Raw genomic sequence first — 25895 nt, 5'->3', positions numbered from 1 at the left:
AACGTTAGAATGAATTCGAAATCGACGCAAATCGATGTGAAACGACGCAAAGTCGACGCGATCGCAAAAAAGCCAGCGAAGGGATAGCGCTCGTCAGGGACGATACCGATTTCTGGCACGCTAGCAGCTTGTCAATGTCAGTCTGTCTGGCTGATGCCGGAAATGCGGCGGCCAACCAATATCCTGACCGAAACGACGAGCCCGTCGCAGGAGCTTTTAACTTGGTCTGGCGCGGAAGCGTATCACGAAACGAGATTTCATCGTTCGGTTGCTCGTGTCGATCGAGTCCGCGCGAAAACCAGTCCACTAGACGACGTCGATAAGTAAACAAATGGAAAGAGCGATAGATATTCTCCATTTAGCGAGCCCGATGAATAGACGGCTCTATAATGGACGGGATTGTTATTTTAGAAACGTCGTTTCGCGCCAGAGGAAGAACTACGCCCCGAAACTGCGGATCGATTCGAACGAGGGACTCGTTCCGACCGGTGAAACGATCAACAAAGTTTTCGTTCCGTGGAATTCTCTTGCGTATTTAGAGCGGACGAGGCCGAATCGGTGACGAGTTCCGAACGGAAGTTACGCGGAGAAACAGAAAAACAGAAAGAAAACGGACCCGCGTTTTAGCCAATACGCCTCGCCGCTTCAAAACTGACTGTCTTTTCTTTGGACGACTTTTCGCTCTGTGTCTCGGCAAAAAGACTTAACAGAACGCATTATATTCTCGTTGATATCCAAAAGATCGTGTCCTACGAGCATGCACGTGGAATTTTAAAACTTGCGAGACTTTCGAGACAGAGGAACGCATTCTCGGTCGCGCGGCTGAATATCTCCACGCATAATGGGAAGAAATCGATCCTGCGTGACAAAAGTCCTTCCAACTTTTCTCGGTATTCACTGGTGCTTTCTGGAATCCGATCTATCTTCACTGGGCGGGAATTAAGCTGGCTGCCATTCTGGCTGCCATTCGATCGTGGGAACAACCATTTTCTCGGCTCGAGGAAGGAGTCGCGCGCTACGATTTCCCGAATAGATTTCCGCTGTTTCCGTTTCTACACCGGCGAAACGCGCCAAGTTCATCGACGAAAATTAATCGTTATTCGATCGGAATCCGCTCATCGCGGGGTTCTTCGACCGTTGTGCCCCGAAACAATGAAATGGCGCACGGTCGAATCGACGCGGGTTTCGTAGGAAACCGCAACCGCGAGCGCAAAACGGTAGCGGAGCATGCCGCGGATTCCGCTACGTTGAAAACTCGCCAAGTTAACTTGGCGGACAAAGCTACGGAGGATCCTTACAATCGGGACGATGAAATTCAACGATGGAGTTCAGACGCGTGCGCCTTGCGGATGACAACGCGATGAATTTAGAAGCAGCCACTCGATAAATATTCACAAGTCGGATTTAAAACTTTTCGCCCGCGAGAGCAATGAATCTGAGAATAGAGCGCGTCGCCGACGCTCGCCCGGAAACTTGAAAGCAATCGATACGTCGGTTTAAGACGAACAAAGCCTCCCAATCTTCGCTTTTATTACGAGCCGAGATTACAAAAGGCAGATGTCGCGACAGCGTTCGTGTTTTCGGCAATTCCAAGGGGGAAAAGAGTCGCTCGTCCGAGGGACACGACCCACGACCGAGAAGAAACGTCTCCGCGATAGAGATGAATTTCGGAGTAGGAAGCTCGGTAAATATTCAAAGAGCAGATTCAAAAGTTTCACGCTACCGCGGCACCGGGCGGAGTTGAGTTGAGTTGAGCTCGGCAGCTCGAGGATCCTCCGCATTAATGGCGCAGTCTATTGGCGGTGTTTTATACGAGGAAGATGAGAGTCGTCTACTTTGCACTCACGGCTCACGGCCGCTCGTTCGTGACCGCGCGCCCAGATTCCAGCGAGATTTATTAATGTGAAACTTTTCGTGGGCTTTTGCCGAGTCCTCCGAATCTGCGTTCACGACTGACACGGATTTTTTACATGTCCATGTCGGATTAAGAGAAACTATCGAAACATTTCGTCGAATACATAGAAATTGGAATTCGTCGAAATGATGACGCGAATTCGGTATGGCAAACCGATTACCTTCCGCTAAAATAGAGCGGAGAAGAATAGTACCGACATGGCGCGTCGATCATGAAAATCGATGCGTCGGTCCATGTATTAAATCGGCCGGTCGTTAACTGGAGGAAAACCACGGAGGGGAAAGACGTCAGCGCGATGATGAAGACGAATGTTCCCGCGGCCTCGTAACGAAGCTTACAAATCTGCGGCACCGGTGGCAAACGAGGCCAGGGGCTGAGGGGAGAAAAAGAGAGGGTACGCGGAGTGCTCGAGACAAATCGCCTTTTAACTCGACCCGCCGCGAAGAACATCCTAATTGGCTTTGACTACCACAACCGCACCGTCCGGAACCGATCTTCTAACGCGAATTTTATCGCGCGCACTCAGCGATCGATATTGCATCGACGCATCGGTTTACGATCTGCCTGGAAACGTAATGGATGCACCGGTCTGTCAGATATTTCCAATGCTGCTGGCTGTGGAATGTCCGCACCGGCCAATCGTTATTATCCTTCCCGTGGGTTCCATCGAAAGCGCCTTTCAAACTCAACGAGAGATAAGAGCAGTGCGTTTCTTTCCTCCTCGTTTCAATAATACTTAGACGATACCTAGAATTCCAGTTAATTAAAATATCCGTGCCGAAGGGAGCGTAGAAAGTTGAAACGGCTCGTCCGGTCAATTTTACGAGCATTCCGAGCAGATTCGGGAATTAAAAACGACGTAAAAGTTACGTCGTTACCCAGAACGGCCAACCGATTCCATCGAGGACGATTCGCCCGAACGAGACTTTAAGAACTTCCATAAAATCGCGAAAAAAAAAAACGCGACCGATATCCGCCGGAACTTGATCTTATGAGTCCGAGCGGTACGGATGGATCTTTCTATCGATCAACAGACATCGATCGCGCGCCTCCTTCGCGCGAATCCAACGGCAAAAACCGAACTGGTTGCATCGAGGCATTTTCTGACGACACGGTTATCGGAATTTCATTATCGGTGCTCGATCGATTCCCGTCTACCGAAAATACCCCGATAACTTCTAATAACAAGCCGCTCCGATAATTATCGTACCGATCCGGCGTATATTAATTATTGGCACGTGCTAAATTCTTCCTCGCCCCTCACACCGAGGTTATAAAGTTCGTTGAATTCACCGTAAAACCGCAAGACAATTCGTTGCCTGTAGATCGTACCTGCGGATGGTAAGAAGAGGAAATCCTGATAGGATCGCTAATGAATAACGAAGGATTCCGTGTTTTGGAAGTTTGACAAATGACCAAACTTTGCAACGCTGCGAAGATCAGAGCGTGCTCGGAAAGGAAAATGGTGCGCGCAATTATTGCCGGAAAGTAGCGCGTTTAGATTAACACATTTCTAAAACGAGCGTCGGTTTACGAGAGTTTTTATGGCAATCGCGCGTCACACCTTGTAGAAACGACGCCGAACGGAAGGCGTCGACCTTTACTGCTGTGCTGTGTGATGATATCGGAGTGTCTGACGAGGAAGTAACCACTGACGTAGGAATATACACGTGTTCCGCTACACACACTCGTACTAGATCTGTTGTTTTACTCACCAGCGATTATAACGCGGGCCGTGTGACTGATTTGACCCTCCCCATTTCGCGCGATGCACGTGTAATCCCCGATGTCCTCGTTCTTGATCGTCGAGATTCTGAGCTCAGTGCCGTCGTTGAATATTCCGATGGTGGTCGACGGCTCGACTGGGTTCGCGTCCTTGTACCAGAGAATCTCCGGTGTCGGCGTACCCTCCGCTTGGCAGTTCAATATTATCGCGTCGCCCACGTTCACGTAGATCATCTCCTCTGGCGTGATGCTAAATTTTGGTGGCGCTACGAAAACGAACCAATCGTTTTTATCCTCCCGTGATACTCTTGGAACTGTAAGCAGATCGCGAGCGGAAAAGGTCGAACGTGACTGTGCGCGGTATCGAAAGTAGATCGGACCAGAATATGGTCAGACTAGCGGGCCGGCTGATTGCGATTCGTTTTTATCGATCGTCGAGTCGAAAGATGGAAACGTTAAAGTAGAGTAACACCGACGGGGTCGTCGAACGTGTTAGAATTGTTGGGAAGAAATCGCGACAACTACCACGCGATGGTGCATTACTCGAAGGAAACGGCATTAAGGGAACAATCAAACCCTCGAATCGCGCGGACGTTTAGAAAACGCTTCCGCGCCGCTCTTCCAACGTTTTTATCTTCGATGAGTTTCCATCCAGGGGGACTCACGACGGCCCTTCAACAACTTCGACAACCACCGTAGCACAAAGGAACGTCCATTTTCACCGCGTAAAGCGCGCTCTTCCTCGTGTATTTGATAGAACAGAAACAGTCGGAGCTGGGCAAGGACGAAAGAGGAAAGAGAGCAAGCAATCGGTCACCGAGAGAATTCGTCAAGATAGATGACAGGAAAATTTATTGGAATATAGTCGAAGTGTCAAACAGCTCTCTCTCTCTCTCTCTCTTTCTCTCATTCTTCTTGATCGTTTTAATAAACTTGATCGTGTTTTCGTCTTCGGTACGATCGTCTCCGTTCCATTGTTTGTTCTCGGCATCGTTAATAGAGCGATACCTGGCCATAGGATCGTATGCACGTTGATCGTATTTGGAAAGATATATCGCGGCAAATACCATAAGGAGAAAAACAGAAATGGAAGATATGAACAAGGCCGAAAGCGAGAACGCTGGGAGGAAGAAAGGGGAAACAGTTTACGAGTGTGACGCGAGTAAACGACCGGCCAGAGACAATTTCAAAAGTACAAAGAGAGATTCTGAGCGCTTTCGCTGGTCGAGTGGTTCTCCTCTTTTTGATGCCGCTGGCAAATCTTTAGTTGTCGCAATCGCTGACGTTGTCGACATCTTCCTCGCCGTTGTCATTGCTGTTGTTGACGACGACGATGACGCGGTCGAGTGTGGCCGTGGGCTCGACGTATATGCAGAAACCGAGAGGCGAAACAGCGGAGAAAAACTCGTTGGAGGAAACGGCGCAGCAGCGATGAGAACATAGACGTAGAGGTGCGACGATACAGACAGAGAAAAGAAAGAGAGTAGTACGCATCGTTTCCTAAAACATCTAAATACTTTCCTTCCTCGCGGCCGTTCGTCATAGTTTGTGGGCAAACAAAACGCGGCAATAGATTTTCCTTTCTCTTGGCCAGCATTTTTCCTCTTTTTTCGTTCCTATCGCCTGGTTCGATGACTCCATCGCGACGTCGTCGTCGACACACTGACGTAACGCGTAAAACTTTATCGCGTCGCTCGACGAAAGAATTGAATTGAATTCCCAAGAAACGACGATGCTCTCTTTCCCTTTTTTCTCCATCCTTTTTATTCCTCTTATTTCGTTTCTCTTATTAGCGACTCTCTCTCTCTATCTCGCGCGCGCGTGCGCATTTTCGTTTTATTCGCGATAGGGGGAGATCAGGATCGACGGCGTTCGTCATTCGAAGATATAAAAGTTCGCGGATCGTTAGAAACCGGGCCAGGAATAAGATTCGTCCCTGGACTCGTTCAACCTTTCTTTCGTTAGACACTTTCTCTGACGAAAACACGGTACTCGTCGCGGCCATAAAATCTTGTTAAGCGCGAGATAATATTAATGAGACTGCTTCGAGGTAAAATCGATGCAAAACTTGGCCAACTCGGATCCGACGCGAATGGAATTTTCGACTTAAATTACATTCGTGACAGCTCGTTCGAGACACGAACTTCTATTATCGCAGTTAAGTCCTTTTTAATCGATATTGTGACGTCGCGTAATCGCGTTTTTTGACTCAGTAACTTTTCTTAAGTAAAATTTCCTGGCCGATCAACTATGGTCAAGCGTAAAACGTGAACGCCAGCTTTTAAGATACAGTAGACCGCTCAGATACTCCGACGTCAGCTGACAGATGGGGAATCGCGCGATTAGGTTGATCGTTCGCGCAGAATCTTCGTAACCGATACATCGAACAGCGACGCTGAGTTCGCCGATATCCAAGCACGTTATCGAACAGTAAGTATAATGTACCGGCTTTCGACGGGACGATCGGTTAACGAAGAAAAGCGATAGCGTATCATGATCGTTCTCAAATGAAAAGTACTCACCGTGGACATCCAGGTGGAACCAGGTACCGTTCTTGTGACTGTTAGGCGACCTGTTGAGGAAGACGACCTTGCACTCGTACCATCCTTGATCGCTCTCGCGGATGTCAGTCAAGTTGAGGCTCGCCACGCCATACGGTGAATTCGGCGAAACTCTCGAGACTCGACCTTCGTAACCTTCGCCACTGTGGGTCGGATACGACTCGTACCATATGTATATTGGTATCTCCTGCCCCTTGCACCAACACCAACACGCAACATAAACGAAGGATCGCCATGAACACGTACATACTGGTGCGAGACTCGCTTCGGTATATGCTGGACGCTTCGTTTTCGATTTCGCGAAGCTCGTCGTCCCTGCCATTTCGTGTTGGGTATCGACGTTCTTCGGTTCATCGACAGTTCCACGAACATGATTGGTGAATAAATCAGTGGAAAGCATAGTAGAAAGTGGAACCCGCGGGACGCATAAGCGACGCGTTATCATTAAAAAGAGACGAAAAATTCGAATCTGCTCGCACCAGCTGCCGGCTAATGAAATGACAAATGACGAAAGACAGAGGATGCAGCGTGTGTGAAGAGCGGAAACGATCTACGGCCGCGATTGGTCGCCGAGTCGCCGAGTCGGCGAGCTCTCTCCGCGCGAACGACTGAACGTAACGAGCATGGCCTCTTCCTTCCCTCTAATTCAACGCGCCGGAAGATCCTCTTAAATTTTCATGCTCGTTACGTTCGCCCGGCCGAGGACGGCACGACAACTGTCATTTTCCATGCAAGTCTCTATGGCAAACAAAGGGATTCGTTGTGCGCCGATGAAAAAGTAATCCACAAGGCATAGACCGTGCGTTGATAGAGAGAAGGCGCTGCTGGAAAATGACTGGTGACACGAAACTTTTATGGGATCCGTGGGATACGTGCCATGCGAAATCGAGATACCCGTCGATCCTAGATTATTCCTCGAGGATCGCGTGTTTTTACAACGATAAATCGCGAGCCAGCTGTTATTTTCGATCGGCCGTCGAATAACTTGGTTATCGAGGATCGGCGGTTTGTCTCGATCTATAGTAAAGTAAAGTCTGACACACAAAAAGGGAGGCATGCGACTAAATGGATCTATATATCGGTGAAGAACCGGTAAAGAACGATCTCGATCAATTCCGTGTTTCTCGTAGAAAATCACAAGAAAAATAAAATCGGTTGATATTCCAACCGGTTAGTTACGTGGCCATTCATGAAAATTGTGGTCTGCGAAGCCAGATGATGCCAGAGAATCGTGGTGAAGCGCGTGTATTAAAACGAGCAGCGGCATTGTGCGTACTAACGTGTTAACTGCTACCTGTGCAACGACTTACGCACCGTTTCGTCGCTAGTAATCAAATTACACGTTGTAGAACGCATTTGCATTTTCGAAGCACGATCAAAGGCCGACGCGGCGGACCACTGAATCAGCGGCACTCGGCGAACGCTTCCTCGTTCGATCGTTCTCGTTTCGAAAGACTGTCGCGTGCTGTTGCCGCTCGTCCATTGGTTGCTCGATCGAGCCGATATCGATGCTTATCGGAATCGAGCGACGAGGAAGGAGTCGAGAGACAGAAATCGGTCGCTGAAACGGTGGACTACTCGTGTCTGACAGGGAACTAGGCTATTCTACTGCCGCGCGTTTAGTACTGCGCGATTCTCGCAAAAAAAGGGAACAGAGAAAAGAAGGTGGAAGAGAGAAAACGAAGGAGAAGAAAAAGAGGAAGACGAAGACGAAGAACAAAAAACGTGACAAACGTGGAGTGACGATCGTACGTTGGCCATTGACTGCCCCAGTTGATGGTTTCTATTTCGAGCTGGCCTACTTGCGACGGCGAACAGCGTCGCGTCGTAGTCGTCGTGCTTGCAAGCTCAAACCACAGTGATTTCGATATTATTCTCCCTCGAGCCACGGAACTCGTTCGATATTGCGATTTCGTGGTAAGTTGTCGCGTTTGCTTCGCCGTTCTATACGTGTAGTCTTGAACAAACGACGAACGAATGCGTTCCCGTGTCCCAAAATTTCGGACGAGAAAAACAATTGGTTCCTTTTCCAGGCTAAAAACTCCCTTGTTCCGATTCGCTTCGCCCCGTGCCCCGAACGCGAAACAAATTTAACGCCATCGAGTTCCTCGTATATCTGCTCATGTGCATGCTGTTCGTGCACCTAGTCGCAAGCAACGATTTCATTTTCTTTGTGAATCGGATAGACCGACGAATAAACGTAGAGATAGACCTAGATTTGGATTTAACCGAAAAACTGAAAGAGGGCAGAAAAGATGCCAAGAGAAGTGCGCGTAACCGGAATAAATTACGGATCTAAATGGTATACAGAGGAGCGGGCCAAACTACCTACTTTTTCGACGGTTTCTAGCGGCGCTTGTTTTTTTTTTTTTTTTTGTTATTTACGAGGCATAAGAAAAAGGTCGGGAAAGAAGCGTTCGCGAGGAAAAGCACGTTCCCTAGATGGAAGGTACGATTTCGTCAGTAGTTACGAGACGGAGCGGAATAAGTCGTGGCGTTTTGCACGAACACTCCGCGATTACAGCTATGCGCTCCGCTCATGTAGGTCAGGTGTCTTTCTTTTATTTTCCCAGTTTGGCTTCTCTCATCTCGAATCGTTCTAGACGCCTATCAGCGGTCGCGAATATCTGCGAGATTAATCTCGGTGCTGCTCCCTATTTCGTTACAAGTGCATCGTATATTTTCGAAGCAAGCAAAGTTTGGTAACACGTTCCTCTTGCCCCAACAATCCACGAACCATCTACCTACAAACTACTTTAGAGATTTCAGGAATCATCCTCTTTTCGCAAAGTCACCGAGGAACGATTTAACTTCTAACTAATTTCTTTTTAAAACATGAATCATGATAATTACTGCTCGCTTTTTAAGGAAAAATCTTCGAGATTTCGCACTCATTATTTTTCTTTCAACCGAAATAGAGAGAGAGCCGAACATCTGCACTTGCACGCGGTGCGTATTCCGGTGATTTTCATAATTCATTGTCAGACGAACCACAACTATTTCCTCCCACCATGTCTGCGTCTATTTCGCGAATTCTGATATTTATGAAGCTTGTCGGTTTCTCCGGAGATTGAGCTAAATCCCTCGCCAACCGAACCAGTGAAATGTTAACGAGGCGTGTGTGAGTTCCAGAACGGAATCCTTCCGTTCAACGTTTGTTCGCGTACCTGCCAACGGACTTGGTGCAAATTTGAACGTAAATTGTTCACGCGGGGATGGACCGGTTCGTTAATATCGAGCGGCCAATTTGCAAAAGCAACTTCGTCACCGCGAAAGAACGGTCTGGCACGTTCGCAATTCACGGTGTTCCCAACTTTCGACCGGCTCGCAATTAGCTTCAACGCTTTGTTTCGACGCTCTGGCGTTCGGGATTTTCATCTTGAACGTTGGAACGTCTTACGCTCGAAATGGAAATGCGATAACACGGCGTGTGAAAGCGTGAGTTCTTTGAGAAAACCTCGGTCGTGGTCGTTATAGTTCTTGCGCGAGAAAACAAGAAGAAAGGATAACTAAACGCTTTTGTCGTTGCCTCGCGAAACTCTTCTTTAACAGGATACATTCGTGCTTCGTGATATTGATATAATTTCGATCTTGATTACTCTCGATGATCATCCAGCGATCTCGACCGTCAATGACACAACCTCAATGACTTCTCGCCATTTCCGAAGCTGTCTACGTCTCTTTGCTATGACCTCGATGATTCGTCTTTCATAGAATGTGCACTAGAAACACAAATGCTTTTTCCTCGCTGAAGAAATAGACAAAGTAATTGGCAGGTAACCTTGGAACACTTCTCTTTTACTCGTTTGAACACATTTTAGTGGCTAAGTCGACGACCTGCTCGAAAGTTTTGTCAAAGAATAACTTTCTCCTATCGGGAATCTTTGTGGTTTAAAACGTCTGCGCCAAGCTCCGTTTAATGAAAAGCGCGTGGCTATAATTCGAAAAGTTCGCGAGACTAGCTTTGTCTCGTTCGTTCAGGAGAAAACATCGACGCTGGTGGTCATGAAAAGTTCCATTTTCTGTCCGGTATCGTTTATGAATCTTGGTACCGTTCCTGGGATTCGTTTTAGTTCGCGAGAAGTGCTCTACGATCCAATGAAACGGAGGAATTTCAAATTTCCAAACTTGTTAGGTTCGCCCGCCAACTTGGTCGATGCTCCTCCACGGAAAACTTATTGCGGAGATATCGTGTTCACAGAGGACAATTCACTCCAACACTCCAGCTGAACTAATACGACGAGAGAAGTATCTCGAATGCGGTACAAGTCGAATCGGTGTAATCAAACGACAACGCCCCTGTAGTCGAGTTTCCTCCTCGATTTCATTACTGCCTGTGTTCGACACGGCTTTCCTAATCGCGAACCAAATTCAAACTCCGATGCATTCTATCGGTACTATGTTCTCCGTTGGAGAATGATCCCGTGCGGTTAGTTTGCGTCGAAGTTGAAGAAATTACTGATACGACGCCTAACTAAATAGCGACGCTTTCGTCAGCGTATTGATTAATTCTAGCGCCTCTACAAACGTAGTCATCTTCGATGAAATCGTTCAAATCTTGATATGTATTTTATATATTATTACGTAAATAAATATATATATTTAATTATTTATTTATTTAAAGAGAGAAAGGAGAACCTGCCCGATTTGGCTAACTTCTTCTCATGACGAGGAGTCGCAGTTTAGAAGGATAAGCTATTCATTACATATTTGAGTCGAAACACGACCCGCGGCATTTCCGTGTCCGCCTCGAAAGCGAGAAAATTATCTTGACTTGAGAATGAACAGTGTGAACGCGTTTGGCGAGTATTTGCGTTCAGCCGACGAATTCCTTTCTGGCATTTATGTTAAGCGAGAATACTGCTATGAACGCGAGCACCCGTCGAGGGCGCTCTCGCATTCCGGCTGTGTATCCAGAAATGCGACCTCGCGCGATTCCGTTCCTTTTTAGAGCGATAATAAGGTTTCGTTGGATGCCGCGTACGCCGTCCTGGATTGTTTAATTCGACGTTGAAAGCCGTAGCGCGAGCGAGCTTCGTTTACGAGCAAGTGGCTCTTCGGTCGGCTGCGTTTCTAGAAAATAAATTAAGAGGAATGTACCACAAGTAGGTACTGATTTCTTCGAGTACGTTGCTTTGTTTGTCGCATATTCGTTCTGCCATAGCTGTTGAAAATCGACTTTTCAGGCGTGTCGGTATCTTACTGCTCCATGACGAAGGAGAAAAGTTTACCCCTGATCGCCATATATATCGAGCAAGTTACGTCAAAGTCATTTCTGGACTAGATTCTGCTAATTATCTCGTTAGACGGTTCATGTCGACGGTGGCATTAATGACAACAATGCCAGAAAAAGGAAGACGAAGCCACCAATTAGCGAAAATAACGAGGCGCTGAGCCCCGAACCTGTGACGAATGAGGAAGACAGAAATGTACGACAGGTAGAAGGATGGCGTAGCCTGGAATTTACACGTGGAATTGAGCGTCCAAGAGGGGGGTAACCCTGACACAGTTGAGTAGTTCAACCTGGCCTCCGTGCGCTCTGCATTATGCATACAGACCTCCTAACCTCGTACGGTAACACACCACTGCACTGCTTGGGACAACGATTTCGGGTCAGGTGAGCACCCTATACGACGCCGTTCCGTTTCGTTCTCGCATACATGAGCGGGCTTCTCTGGCAGGAAGAAAACGATCCTAAGAACACGGAAATCGTTCGAGGATCGGTCGCATAAAAACGATAACGATCGAACGCTGTTGGCCGGAAATAAGGGGACGCGGCATACAGACACGATGATACGGCCGTTCGAATATCGAGTTGCACGGATATCCGGGTAGAAAGGTAGTTGCACGAATGGAGAAGAGGACCGCATCGTTCTGCAATCCTACACGCGTGGAAGATAGGAAAGAGATGAGGAATGACTCGGGATAGCGGTGTCGGGCGTCAAGCGCAACCCCCGCTCAACGCAAGAACCGGCCGTGGGCTGGTTTATGTAATGTAAAGCTGGCCACGCGGGGGTGGTCTACGCTGTCCTATTTTTAAACCAACTACGGGTTAACCGGCTAACGTTCAATCGATAACGCGGGAGCAGCGTTTCTCAAACCACCGCATCGACCACCGCAAACTTCCCAGAAGTTCCGTAGAGGACACGCGGCAAAAATTTATCTTTCACCCATGCTGATCGATTTTTACTCGAACGGCGGCTATCGCGAGTTACACGCTTTCGCCGTTGGTCATTAAACCGCAAAATTACAAACTCGTCGAGATTTGCTGCACTGTGTCGATAGCGCTGCGTGCGACGAACATTTCCTCGCGAATTCGTAAGATTATGAAGAAAATTTAAATCGTACAGTGACGAACTATACGCGAACCCAGACATTAAACTACTTTCGACAACTTTCCGACAAAGCCTTTACGGTATCGTCTTATCGTGGACTCATCGTTCTTTCATCATATGAAAATTAATTCCACCTTAAACTCCCATAACAAGATTTTCACTTTATATCAGCCAAAAGACTCGTTCGGGCTTCGACCAAATTTACATTTCGTGTAAGCGGACCGTTCATACCAGAGCTGATTTGCATACTAACGAGCACACCCTTCTTTTCCTAGATCGGAAGTTGCGGTTTGAAAAGGTCGCGAAACGCGTTTCCTTACCCGAAATTTTCTTCGTTAATTGCAAATTATCCGAGACTCGTGACGGCCGCATGGCGCTGCGGTATATTCGGAGCGTAAAATTGCTTCTTCACCGTACAAATTGTAATGGCGAGGCCAATACACCGCGGCTTTCTCTTGTTTCCTTTTCCGTTCCCTGGTAATATGGTTTTTAAATGCAACGCTGGGTCTCGCAGAATATCGCGTGGCCTCGCGAAATAAAACTGGCTTCTTCTGCCGCCACTCACGACGCGCATCTTCCAAGAAAACCTAATTACTAACTCGCGCTCGAAACAACGAGTCCTACTCGCCTAGAAATAGTCGGAGCCAGCAGTGGGATTTGAATTTTCTTCTTGTTTACGCTGCCGGGCAGATAATTAACCTGGCGGTACAGTGGAAGGGAGAGGAGGAAAAATGGATGTGACAAAGTCGGAGGTCCCGAGTTTTTATTTCGTCGCGAACAGGCAGGACCAGGAATATTGTCGAGCGGGAGGAGAAAAATATTCGGTCGGACCTTGGTTGGGAAACCTGCCAGGTTGTGGGCAAGTTTCGCAAACTTCGGAGTGGGTGTTCCTCGAGAGACTGTCGGTGGAGCAAGGGCCAGGAGTCAGGTTTCCTGTGGGAGTGAATGTCTTCCCGAGTGGAAATGTCGGAGAAATTGAATTGCAAGGAGACTCTATTCCTCTTTTTCTTGCCGAGACGCATACACGTACACGTTCCCCTTACCCGCGTTACCCTGGTTTCCCGTTTTTCTTTTCAGACCTCCTTCCCTTCTTTTTCCCCTCCTTCCTTTCTTTGCCCATTCGCATAGTTCACTCCTGCCTCCATTTGTTTCATTAGATTACGCTACACCCCACGTTGCGTCGAGTCGCGGCTGAAACGTCCACCCTCCTCTCCACCGTCCGTCAACTAGCCTGCACGTCTCTGGTCACCCTCCGATTCGCTCTCCGTCTCGTCTCTAGACCCCTGTTGGGAATAGAGAAGTGCTGCAAACAGCAAGAGAAAGCTCGCCTCGTTATCATCGCTCCGCTGCACCCGCCCCTTTAGCATTAACACGTTTCTTCGCAAGCGTTTATTTTCTAGCAACTGCCGTGACGCGCGCCAAAAGTCTCCCTTCTACTTTTCCGACAGTTCCTCCTCGAGTCTCACGTTTTTTCCGTCGTGGGTGTACCGAGATTCTACATCCCGCCGTCGTCGCCGTGCGTTCGATGATATGTTATAATACAACGTGTTAACGCGATTTCGTAGCTCGAAGGGCATCCGAAGCGAGCGTAAAGACTATTTCACGGCACATGAGTATTTCGTTCGATTGACGTTCTACAAGAACGCTCGAAATGAAAGCCAGATCTTCGACTTGACGTGCTCGAGAGGTCTTGGAAGACTATCTAGAAACAGTCTCGATGGGAGGTCGAGTGTCTGCCTGCTCGTTGTATTCTATTAGGCGGAATGAGAATATCGTTTAGATAAACGCGATGCAATCGAGCGGCACATTGCCACGGCTTCTCGTTATTTGGCATCGATCCAGGATATTCGATAATTGTTCTCGTGTCTGGACTTATGCTCGCCTACACCATCTTGCCTCACCAGACGCTCAGGAAGAGGGGGAAAAACGGGGAAATGCACGTAGAGAAACACGACGCTCTCGTATGCAAAAGCCTGATGCGGGTTTCCTCTTCTATCCGCTTACGCAGAACCCGGCAAAGCCGACAAAGTGCAAATAAAACGCGCTTCCATGTTCCGTCTCTGCTGGTACATGTATGGTTCGTGGTTGCAAACAAAGAAAGAATAAACCGGAATACTGAAACGAGCCGCATCAGGGCTGCATCCGAGTTTCGAAGCTTGAAATCATTTTTCCGTGGATACGATTCGCGGATGCCGGTTCAAACGATCGACTCTCCAATTATCTCGATGTATCTCCTTTTTGTTTCGAAATAAGTATTCCTGTCAACGATAGGATCCAACGTTCTGGCTCTAACAAAGTTCAGCGCGCTTCCGTGCCATCGCCGCGTGTTGTTCGTTTTCCGCGGCGATTGGAAAAGCGCACGCATCGAATGAACGAGAGACGAGACGAGACGTATGAGTGGAGCGGAAAGTGTCGAGGAAGCGCGTGAAAAGCGATCGCTGAGGCTGCCGCACGGGCGGAAAAAAAGTCGGACGGGAAGAGAAATTAGTTGTCAGTCGCAGTGGCACTGGGTGAATCGAGGGGTAAGGCAGAAGCGGATACGGTAAAGTCCCCGCCACCCCGTCAGCCCCCGCGTGATTTATGCACGCATAAAAAAGAAAACGGGCTGCCCCTCTTCCATCTCTTCCCACTGGGGTAGTAGAATCGCCTGGAAATGGAAATGGAAATAGCCATGGTGCATCGTTCCGACGCCCGACATCTCCAGCTCGCTTTCAAATCCGTTTTGCGGCAAAAAAAAATCCTCGCCAAGACTCGGCTCTACCACCTTGATTCTCATTCATTCTGACCTACACCTGCCTCGTAATTAAGTCAGCGACTTGACTGCGAATCGGTCAACTCCTCGGGACTCCTCGTCCGTCGCCTATCTTTCGTTCAAACCGAATATGACATATTTATATCATCCTGCTCGTTAAATCGATGAACAAAGGGCGGATTGTCGCCGACAAACGTCTCTATCGAGTAAAACGTAGATTATTAGGAGGGTCACGGAGGAAAACAGGCGGTTCGATGATAAGCAGAGAACGACGTCATTGTGGCTAGGATCAACTTATATCGATTCAATCCCAGAGCGGAACTGCGACCACATGGCAAGTCCGTATACGCTTAGTTGCCGATCGTCGATTGTCGGAAGAAAAGGCCGCCGCGGCGCGAAATAGCGCGGCATAGCACGATACAGTGAGGCGCGACACGCGGAAACGGATGCGATTGTCATTGCGGCAATCATCGTATTGTCACGCGGAATCGATCGTTCGATTAATTAATTGCACGACGATGGACACGCAGGTTTGTCGAGTCAATATTGAATTCACGATTAATGCGTTTCAGTCGACCAGTGGAGCCGGTAATCGTTCCGAAATCCGGTGTCACTCGGCGGTGAACGCGCGACTCACTCGCTTTGCGTTTTGTTTACTGACAAAAACTTTTCACCAGTCGATTACCGCGTCTCCGGGTAATCCAAGACCCAGCTTTTGTTTCGTCCTAAACGTTGGCGCGAACGAACGCGATCACAGGGGAACAAAGTCTGTTGGGTTTTTAAGTCGAGAAATTATCCAGGTTCGTTTGTTTCCAGTATTTCATGGCCGTGGGAGAGGATTAAAGAGCAACGACACAAAGGGAAGCAACGCGACATACGTCCGCACGTGACTCTGGGATTAGTCCCGCGGAAACTACGGCATGCAGGGTGCGACTGGTTCGTAAAGACGAGATAATGCATCGCAGGCACAGCTACAATCTTTTAATGCTACACCGACGATACAAGGCCATTCGTCTTGTGGCATGTTAAATACGAGGTCATGCTCGCGTACGGGCCTCGGCCTGCCCGACAGAAATCGCCGGCTTTCCCGAGGGAGCGGGGACTCTCCCTTCATTCTTCCCCCGCCTTTCACACCGATTAGAAAACATCGACGTGTCCAACGAGCGCCAGCGAATCCCTGCGAGCCGATCGACCGCGTTCCCCGTTCATGCAAAAGCACCAGATGTTAGAGAGACAGAGACGTGATTTTCTGATTTCCCGCCTCCGACAGGAAGTGAAAGCGCATTACCCCGTATTATTGTCTACCGATTGACAAGCTCGACGGGGCTCGTAAAAGATTCGACGTCCTCGTAAAACATCCAACGTCATTTCAACGTTACGTACCAGAGATCGCTGTTGCACAGTTTCCAAAAGCGTGATTTGAAGGACGTCGAGCGAACCAAACGGAAGGAAACGAGCAATGAATGCGATGCAAGTTTCAAGCTCGTCAATCGTGGGGACCGTAATGCGGAAACGCTGTTTCGAGCTAGACTTTGATAGACAGTCAGAAACGTGACTCACAGATTGAACAGATTATCGTAGCAGCCCAAAGAGGAAGGCAAAAGATTCATAGATGGCTTATGATCGAGCCGTTGGACAGGTGGTAGGATCACAAGATATCGGGGATAGGGCGAACGCGAGACGAGGAACGAGACTTTCTCTTTCCCTCTCAAAACGGTGCAACGAACTCTCCATGATAAAAGGGGAGTCGCGCAACGGCGTGGCGCGGCGCCGCGGCGGCTCGGCCGCGAAAACGGGCGACGCTACGTCGATCGTTGTGATGACGCGCGACTTAATAAAAAATTAATTGGTCGCCGCTCGTCTGGTCGACGAGTCGGTGTTCACATTGGAAACTAGCGCCAACTATATCGATCGACGGCGGCAGATCGGGAGGGGAAACCGTCAATTTAGAATCCGCGTTAATTAACCGACCACGATGCTGCGAATGAAACCAACTTGCTGTTCGACGGTGGTGACATGCGAACAAAGGAGACGCAAACTGTCGCGCGTTCTTTTCAGGACCGCTACGCGACGCGATGCCGCGACGCCAAGCGAACGTCATAGTCGCGTTACGATGATTCGCGTGGGATGCGTGTGAATGAAAGAGAGACGGTTGTAGAGATTTGCGCGAATGATTCCAACTATAGTCGGCTACTGGGTCGTTGTCTGAGAGAACGTGTGATCGGATGACTTTGTTGTTGATCGACGTAGAAAACGTGCTCTGCCCTCTCCAGTCCGGATCAGATACATACGTATATACCAAGTAATACAGTATCGTGGCAACAAAATATACAAGAACGATATATCGATAATACGTAACGTTAGTTTAAACTACGCGAACGGAAAGCCAATGGCGTATTCCGCTCCAGCTGGGAACGAGAGGCGTGTCCCGTTCGCCGCCGATTCCAACCAAAACGAAAAAACGTAAGCACGTAAGCCAACAAATCATCGAATAAACAATTCAAAGTATCGTCGACAATCATCGCAATATGCTTTAAGAAACGTAATGTGTGCTCACGGGGCCCCGCTTCCTGTTACCGATCCTGTCTCTGGTATCGCCGCATTTTTCACCGAGCTTTCCGCAATAAAGTGCCGCGATGCCGCCCACGCGAACGCATAAAACCCCCAAAGTAACGGGTCGCTTTAACGATCGAATATCGCCTAGCATGGTCGTTTCGATCCTCTACCAACCTCCATAAATTGCTCGCGCGGATTTCAGAATCGAACGATGCGGGTTGCGCGCACCTGGATACCTTCGTTGCTTATCGCGTCCGAGGGAAAGCTGCGCTTTCCAAATGGTACACAAAACGGTATCGTACCAAACGGTATTGGCTCGTGCCGCGTCTACGATACGATACGACCGTGTTTATTTCCGTTGCGCACCGATACCAACGTGTCGCATTCGTCCATTTGGATTTGTGGGCACAGAAACAAACGCGAAAAACCCGCGAATCGGTTTCCAACGCGAAAAAAATCGGAAGGTACGTTGCTTGGTACCGAGTTCAGGCGTCGTGAAAATTGAAACGGTTCGCGGAGAGGCGATCATGAAGAGATATACGATATACGGAACAGCCGGTGAACGGAACTGTCGCTTGCAAAGAAAGCGATAAAAAAGATTCGGTCGCGTAGCTTGCGCGAGAGCGCTACTCATCCGTGCACAAGACTCTCTTCGCCGGCATCACCGTCGTCCGGTATCATGCTCCAATTCCTAATTACACAACGTTCGACCAGCGAACTAAGAAGAAATCCGTGATTCAACGATCCAATCGAGTCGCGACGATTTCATCGAATTTTCAGCCCGGCAAAGCAAAGAATCGGTACGCGATGAGAAAGTTTGTCGAAAGACGGTGCAGTGATACGATCGCCGATACCAGAACGCAGGTTGCTGGTAAGGTGTCGAGCGGGGCCCACGTACTTAACTCACGGATATAGAGAGCAGAGGTTGTCGTCCGATATCGTACCGTATCGCCTACCTTCTTCTCCCATTGGAGAACGTAGGGCACTGGGTGCTCACCGGGGAACTCTACGTGACAGTTGAAGACAACGCTCTCCCCCAGGATTGCCGTAATGTGCACCGCGTCCTGGTGGCAGAGACCTGAAACACAACATTTCAAACATCTTTACTCGCCGCTCCCTCGAATCGCCGCCAACTTTCTCCACAAAGAAACTCGTCCGAGCGCCGTCGCGTACTCGTCACATTCCGCCGCGGTATTTCTACGAAAACTTGCCAACTCCGTCGCGTCTCTACGACGGCCGATAGATGTTTCGCAAGTCTGCCGGCTGACTTTCGCGCCCCCTTAACTTTTCCGCCGAGTTACAGGTCGCGCAGTCGACCAACTTCGTGATTTACCGAGGCAACTTCCGCGTTCGTATTTTCGTGACCCTTCCTTCCTTTTAAGTCTCCTTGCTATTATGCGAGCAAAAGCGTAACCGTACGTTCCAAAGAAACAATTGAACGAACGAGCAAGCGCGTCGCGGTTTCCGCACGGCAGAACTGGATTCTCACAACGATGACGTCACGCGAGAGACAGCCAACTTTAAGGACACTTCGGAAATTTGCGTGAAAGAGTTCAGAAACGGTTACGAAAAACTGGTATCGAACTGTCACGACAGTGACACAGTTCCATTCGAACAACGGATCCGAGTTTGCTACGAATTCTCTTTGAATCAGACCGCGTACGAATGCGATCCGTTTGTCGCATCTACAGATACACGTGACAAAGCTCTCTGCAATATTTTTTTCGCGGTTACTAAGTAAACGAACGCTCGAGAAGCTTCGTGTGTAGTGCCGTGCGATCCACGTACGAATCACTGTAATTATTTCTCTCGTACCTCGTTAACGAAGCGTCTAAAAATCCTACATCGGCCAGACGTTGGCACATTTTTACTGAAATCTGCTGATATTCCAATCGGGTAGAGCAAAGACAGATGATACCAGCACCCTTCTCCCTCTTTCTTCCTGGAACCTATAACCCTCCCGTTCACTCTCGTTTTTCCTTCGAAATACACAAATTCCTAACGCTCTGAGAAATATAAGCGACTTGGGCTTCGAGTAAACTGCAAGCTCGAAAGAGTGCTGACCGCGATAAGCAGAAACGGCGGTGTCATTAGCATCGCTAATAACGGCTTGTCAAAGTTATTGATATCATACGAAACAAGCGAAACGTTCACCTCGTATCTGGCTCGGGACAATCCTCTTATATCAAGTCCCGTACTCATTGCGCATAATAATACGAACCGAGGAACGCCCAACGAACATTTGTGTCCCATTACTGTGATTACCAAGTTCCAGCTGGGAGTGGCCCGCTCTCCGAGGCAACTGTTTTTATTTGTCGGCAATCGTTCAATTTTCCACCGTACACATACGTAGTACACCAAAAACAGTTTGACTTGTCCCGCGGTGGAGACGCGATGCTAACGCCTTTCCGCGGTTCACGACGAAGCGGAAAAGAATCTGTATCGATCGAAACGGAATAAGATCTAAATCTTTATGCGGGGAAACAGGATGGAGAAAGACAAAGAAGGCAAAACGAAGACCGTGTCAGACTAGGGTGTAGCCACTTTTTGCCCGGTCCTTTTTTCACCGGCAAGCCACCGTTCATCCGGGGAAAAAGCGGAAAAATACGAAGAACCGCGTACGTGGCGTAGATAACAGCGCCGAGGGCGTTCGAGGCGGGCGTCCGCCCAAAAAACTAAATGAGAATTTCCGAAGAGAGGCCGCAGCAGTGTGAAAGCGATGTGAAAATTGTCTTCGTTCGCGGAACAATGGCTTACGAGCCTGTGGAACCTCTCTTGGGCGCGTGCGTCTTCGTGCCGGGGGATGAAAAATTACTACCAGGAAGAAAGGACTCGTCGAGCAGAACCGGTCTGATCCTTCCCGATTTCCCAGCCGTGGTACACCGCGAATTACTCCATCTTTTTCCGTAAACGGTTGAAGATCTGTCCACCTACAGTATTCTCTCTTTATCCTTATAGAATGTTTGACCAAGGATAGGAAGTAAAAGTTGGAAAAGAGAACGCGAGGAAAAACGACGGATAAACGGAGCAAACAAAGCGCAAAAAGAGAACAGAGTCGAAGATTAGTTTCGAAAGCGGTGGATGGAGCGCCCTCGTCTTCGGCGCCGTCGAGTGCGCGACTTTGATCGCCACTCGAGCTTTCTTTCCATCCTCGTTCTGCCTATTGTCCAGATTACTGGCACGTTGGCGTTGTTCGTGGATGCATCACAGACGCGTTACAGCGGTATAGATAGATGTAGGTACGTATAGAACACAGGAGAACATCGTTTCTTTGACAAAGTCCCTTCGTCTTCGTGTTTTTTTTCTCGCGCGCTGTCTGTTTGTCCGACCGCTTGTACTGTTCTACTGCTTGGCATATAAAGGACCCCACACACTCAGTCGTTCTACTAGCGAAAACGTCGATCGTCGATGAACCGCGAGAAAGAGAAAAATCTAAAGCGAAAATGTTCATACCGACCTCGGCCAAATGGCATCGCCTATTTTCACAATCCCTTTTTTCTCCTACTTTCGACAGCGTTTTACCGTTTACCAGCTTTAGGTCCATCGAATACCACGGAACCACTCCTTCCATGCTCTGGATGACATGCATACGACACACAATTGAATACGCAAAGGCACGCGTAACGAGATACGGTGCTGGTTTTATCGCTCTACGGCAATTCCAAGGAGAAATCGAAGACGCGAGGAAGCTTGTAAGGAGCTTCTCATCTTCGTCTTCAAATTTTCAGTTAGCGGCGAACCGTGAAATTAAGGAAGCACTCGATCGGCGTATCGTGTGCAAGGTGCAAATGGTTAAGCTTAAGCTCCATTCACACACGAGAACGCGACAGCCTTCGAACGCGGCAGGGATGACACGGACGAAGCAATTAACCAAGGGCTAACGAGCATTCTCCCGTCTCGACTAACTTTCGCTTCGAGTATAGGTTTTAATTATTTAGCGTAATTGGATACCCCTTGGTTAAGTATATATTCAGTAACTGAGTGAACGACCTCGGGTTCGAGCTCCGTGTGGTATATCGGCCGGTAAGTCGACGCGAGATCGTCGAGCGCAGCGGAGTGACCGAAGAGTGCTACGAAAATGCGTTCGACTCGGTGCTATGTCGCAAACATCAGACAAGTTTTTTCACTCGGCTCGATCGATCGACCAGCTCGCGTAGCTTCGCTACGTGTCGTTTGCCGTGTGGAACGGGCTTTAGCAAAGGGCAACGTACCCTCGAAGAAGGGACAACGTCATTTACAACTCGTTTCATCGCTTGCCATCTGGGCTGCTTTGAAGACAGCTACGAGGAAGAAACCGTAATCGTTGGCCGTCAACATGCGCGGATGCCTCAAGTACGCGTAATTTATGGCAACTATGTGCCGTTCCTCGAACTCCATCAGTTTCAGTAATCTGGAGAACAACTTAATCGTACCCGAATGTGTCCGCGGATGATACTTATTGTACTTTGTTCGAAATCAACGACGATGATCCGGAAGAAATAATCGGAAGATGCTAGTCAAGGGCGGTGAGTAGCACCACGAACTCCCTTTGATCGCGGGAACCTATCGGCGGAACTAAGCTCGTTTGCGTACGTAGGGAGTCTTCTTAAACGGCGAGGCTGGCCTTTTCAGGCAAATTACATGCCCCAGTGAGCCCATTCGTCCGGCGGAATCAATTTAAAAACTGGCTGGGAGCGGCGGAGAAGTTGAAGGGGCACTTTGCGAGCGGCTAAGTTGCGAGACGAAGGTCGAAAGGTCCGGCGGAAAATAATTGGGAAATAAATAAATGACGGACATTAACTCGGAAAGTTGCTAGGCGAAACGAAAACGATGGCCGTCTCCGAAGCCGCGCAAGTGGCGATCACAATGGCCGTCTTTGTTCGTTCTCCACGACTTACCCAACTTTCTGTATTAAACAACTTTTCCGCTAATTTTCCTCGCGATTCTCTTTTCCCCGTTTCTCCCTGATGCCGTTCTTTCTTTTCATCTTGTTCATTCGCCGCCAATTTTTGCGATAGTTTTCCTTCTCGTACGAACGAGAATCTTGCTAAATCTCGATTCTGTAGCGACGTAGAGACATCGGCCCTCTCCGCAGAAAAAACGCATTTTCGATTCATCGAGAAGAGACAGTAATAAAAAAGAGCTTTAATCGCATCGATTCACGATGTTCTTCAGTTCCGTATACGCGTCATTAGCAGGATACATCGTGCTCGCGTTGAACAAGCTTTGCAGAAGGAGAGACGTAGTTTTAATGAAATTGTTTTCGCCGATGAAATTAACGAGCGTGGAAAGCAAATTAAAAAAAGGGAAAACATCCTTTGGAACGAGCAGGCATTGACGTCACTTTATTCATCTCGTCGTGGTAAATCAGTTAAATGCGCCGCGGCTTTTCATGCTTCCACGTAACAGTCGTAAATAAACGCGGTTACGCGAAAAATAGGCTTTCGCTCAATCGTTTTCTCTCGTCCCGCCCGTTTCGTGGAATGCCCTTTCCAATCGTTAAACGACATCGTCGCGAATTTTTATCACATTTGTCCGATCGATCTACGAAGCGTTCGTTCGCGTTAACAAAGGGATTTTTCGTAAAATATTTAGTCGCCGTGAATGATTATTCCATCATCAAGGAAAAACGATTCCTCTCTCCTGGTGACGTTCGAGAACATTTATTTCATCCGCGAAGACAGCTTCTTTGAAATTGCAATGGTCGCAATGTACGTCGCTCGCGGTGACAAACAACCCTGGGTTTGACGGGAAAATATAGAACGACGACATGACGGCTCGGAGAAACGTCGAAGACAATTGCGCCGGTAGAAAGAATAAAAAGAGAGCAAAAGATCGGCTCTTCGGCAAAAACCGCCGAATATAACGTTCGTGTCTACGAATAACCCGAGAAATCAATCGGTTCGGCGTTCGACAGAATCTCTAGACTCGATAGCGAAACGCATGAGCGAACAACCGAATGCACGCGTAATTGTACGCTATGGCGCAGATATGTATTACCAATTACGAGAGGTATCTCGACGGAAACTCTCTGCTCGATCTCAATCGACGTCATTACGGGTCTGGCCCACGCGCATCCAACCACGCCACGCTGAATTCAAGATCGATCGGTCGATCGTACTTGAGAGACGATGGAAAGCTATTACCGTGACCCTGTAGGCTTGTTCTGATTACCGAGCTTCGCTAATTAATGTACAACTCGAGAAACCGGTAAACGGTAATGAAACAAACGCGTGCTCGACAATTCGAGCGGCAAACACGAACGATTGTGCCGTCTCCGATCCTCTCGCGTGACAATTTATCCGACAATCGCGATTTTCTATCCATTAAAAAAAAAAAAAAAAGAGTAAAGAAATTAAATCTTCACGAAACGTACCTGGCGTGACGAAAAGCACGATACCGAGGAGCAGGGTCCTCGTTGCCACATCCGCGATCCATCGGATATCCCTGCGACACCATCGAAACCGATGCCTTTTCCCATTGACTCCTTCCTCCTTTTCAGCTGTGTTGATAGGTCTTGCGACGGAGAGCCGTAGCTTCCCGATTACGCCCGATCCGCCGTTCGAGCACCTCGAACCTTTCTCTTGTCCATTCCCCTCGTTCGCCTGTCGTCTGCACGGCCGGGAACCCGTACACGTGGGTTGACCGGAAGCGAGAGCCGCTTGCAAGTCAACTCTACCGGAAAAACGAATTTATCCCGCGTTAGAACGATTTCGCTGCTCGCTATATGTTCTCGAGATCGATTCGAGCGAACTCGACCGCTCCAGAACGGAATTAGAAATTCTTCCGGTCGAACGTTCCTTTACGAATGATCTGATACTTTGCCCTGCCTGGCCATCACTCTTACGCGTTAGTAGTATCGCAGAAAAATAAATAGAAAATTAGGCTGGCAAAGAAAATTGGCAGGCTTTACCTTTCTTCCTGGTCACGGGTGCTCCCCTCGGATGCTTGGGAGCCATCGTGTCTTAAGGAACGAGGTCTCTGGGGACAAGCGCTTCCTGAAAACCGGGACTCGAGCCTTCGCCGGAGGTCCGTGGCTTGTAGCCCTCCTCCGCCCCCCATACCCCCGCTCCCATAGTATCTGTGAATTATAAACGAACGTGTAAGCAAGGTTAGGTAGCGTGAGATTCGCCAGGAGAGCTACTCTAAATAATGAAGGAAATAGGCCAATGTTTCGAGCGCAACGAGAAATTATTCAGCTTTACATGCCTTTTTCCGGAATCTACTAGCGTTACGACGTCTCCGAGTATCTCGGCGTTGCTTCTGTTGCTGTGCTCTAAACTCCGTACAAACGCGTGATTTCACCGATGCGTCGTTTATCCAACTTAATAGGTCGCTGAAAGCGTTGTTTTATCGAGGCGAGTATCTACAATGCTTGTGCGGCGTGCCTAAAATTTCCCACAACCTTATCCCCTCGAGACATCGTAGCGATAGGAGATCGAATCGGATTATACGCACAAGCACCGATAATTAATGATAGCAAGAAGTAAAACGATATCACGGCGTTTGCGTTTCAATTAAATCCAGCGATAAATTATGCCGACGATCTAATCGCGCATTCGAATATAATTATACGTTTGCCACATCTGGTAATCAATGCGGTCAATAAATAGCAAAGGGCGTTTCTCTTGTTATCGAATCGCGATATTTTCAATTTGCACCGAACGAGCTACTTAATTCCGGAACGCGTAACATGAACGCGATAACCGCATGTCTCGGCCAGCTTCTTTTACCTCATTTATCGAGCGATGTAGTCACGAAAATGGCATAATGCCGTGAGATAGTGTCTTAATCGATTCGCCAGTCGTTTGATCCACGATTCCTATCGCGCAACTCGATTATTCTGCCGAGAACCGACTCGAACCAGCCGATAAGGGTTCGATTACTCGACTCAACCGCGAACTGATTTCTTCCTACACGTCGATTCTTTCGTTCGTTCGTGTTTGCTCGTGATCATGATGATCGGCCCCCGCGCTGTTTAACCTCCACGAGGAAACGAGGCGTGTTACGCCTCAGAGTCAAAGCAAATTCGTTGCCGCGTACCAAATCAGAGATATCGGACGTTGGACGAG

General features: G+C 48.5%; 1 protein-coding gene across 21 annotated transcripts in view; it reads right to left on the bottom strand.

Annotated features, from left to right (window-relative positions):
• LOC132910180 (protein turtle-like) overlaps positions 1–25895 on the bottom strand; it is a 160609-nt gene that overhangs the window by 19844 nt on the left and 114870 nt on the right. For 14 of the 21 annotated variants that reach the window (XR_009658705.1, XM_060965723.1, XM_060965717.1 and 11 more), the window contains 5 exons: positions 24737–24904; positions 24200–24498; positions 18789–18922; positions 6163–6394; positions 3631–3954 (listed from right to left, as the gene is read on the bottom strand). Coding sequence is in view for 20 of the 21 variants with exons in the window: in XM_060965723.1 (XP_060821706.1) it covers positions 3631–3954; positions 6163–6394; positions 18789–18922; positions 24200–24498; positions 24737–24885 (1138 nt within the window). In the remaining variant the exon portion in view is untranslated. The remainder of the gene's footprint in view (positions 1–3630; positions 3955–6162; positions 6395–18788; positions 18923–24199; positions 24499–24736; positions 24905–25895) is intronic. The other 7 variants (XM_060965728.1, XM_060965737.1, XM_060965722.1 and 4 more) reach the window with 6 other exon arrangements.

This window comes from Bombus pascuorum, chromosome 8 (genome assembly GCF_905332965.1).
Source record: "Bombus pascuorum chromosome 8, iyBomPasc1.1, whole genome shotgun sequence".
Classification (NCBI taxonomy): domain Eukaryota; kingdom Metazoa; phylum Arthropoda; class Insecta; order Hymenoptera; family Apidae; genus Bombus; species Bombus pascuorum.
This window is presented reverse-complemented; position numbering and strand designations above follow the sequence as displayed.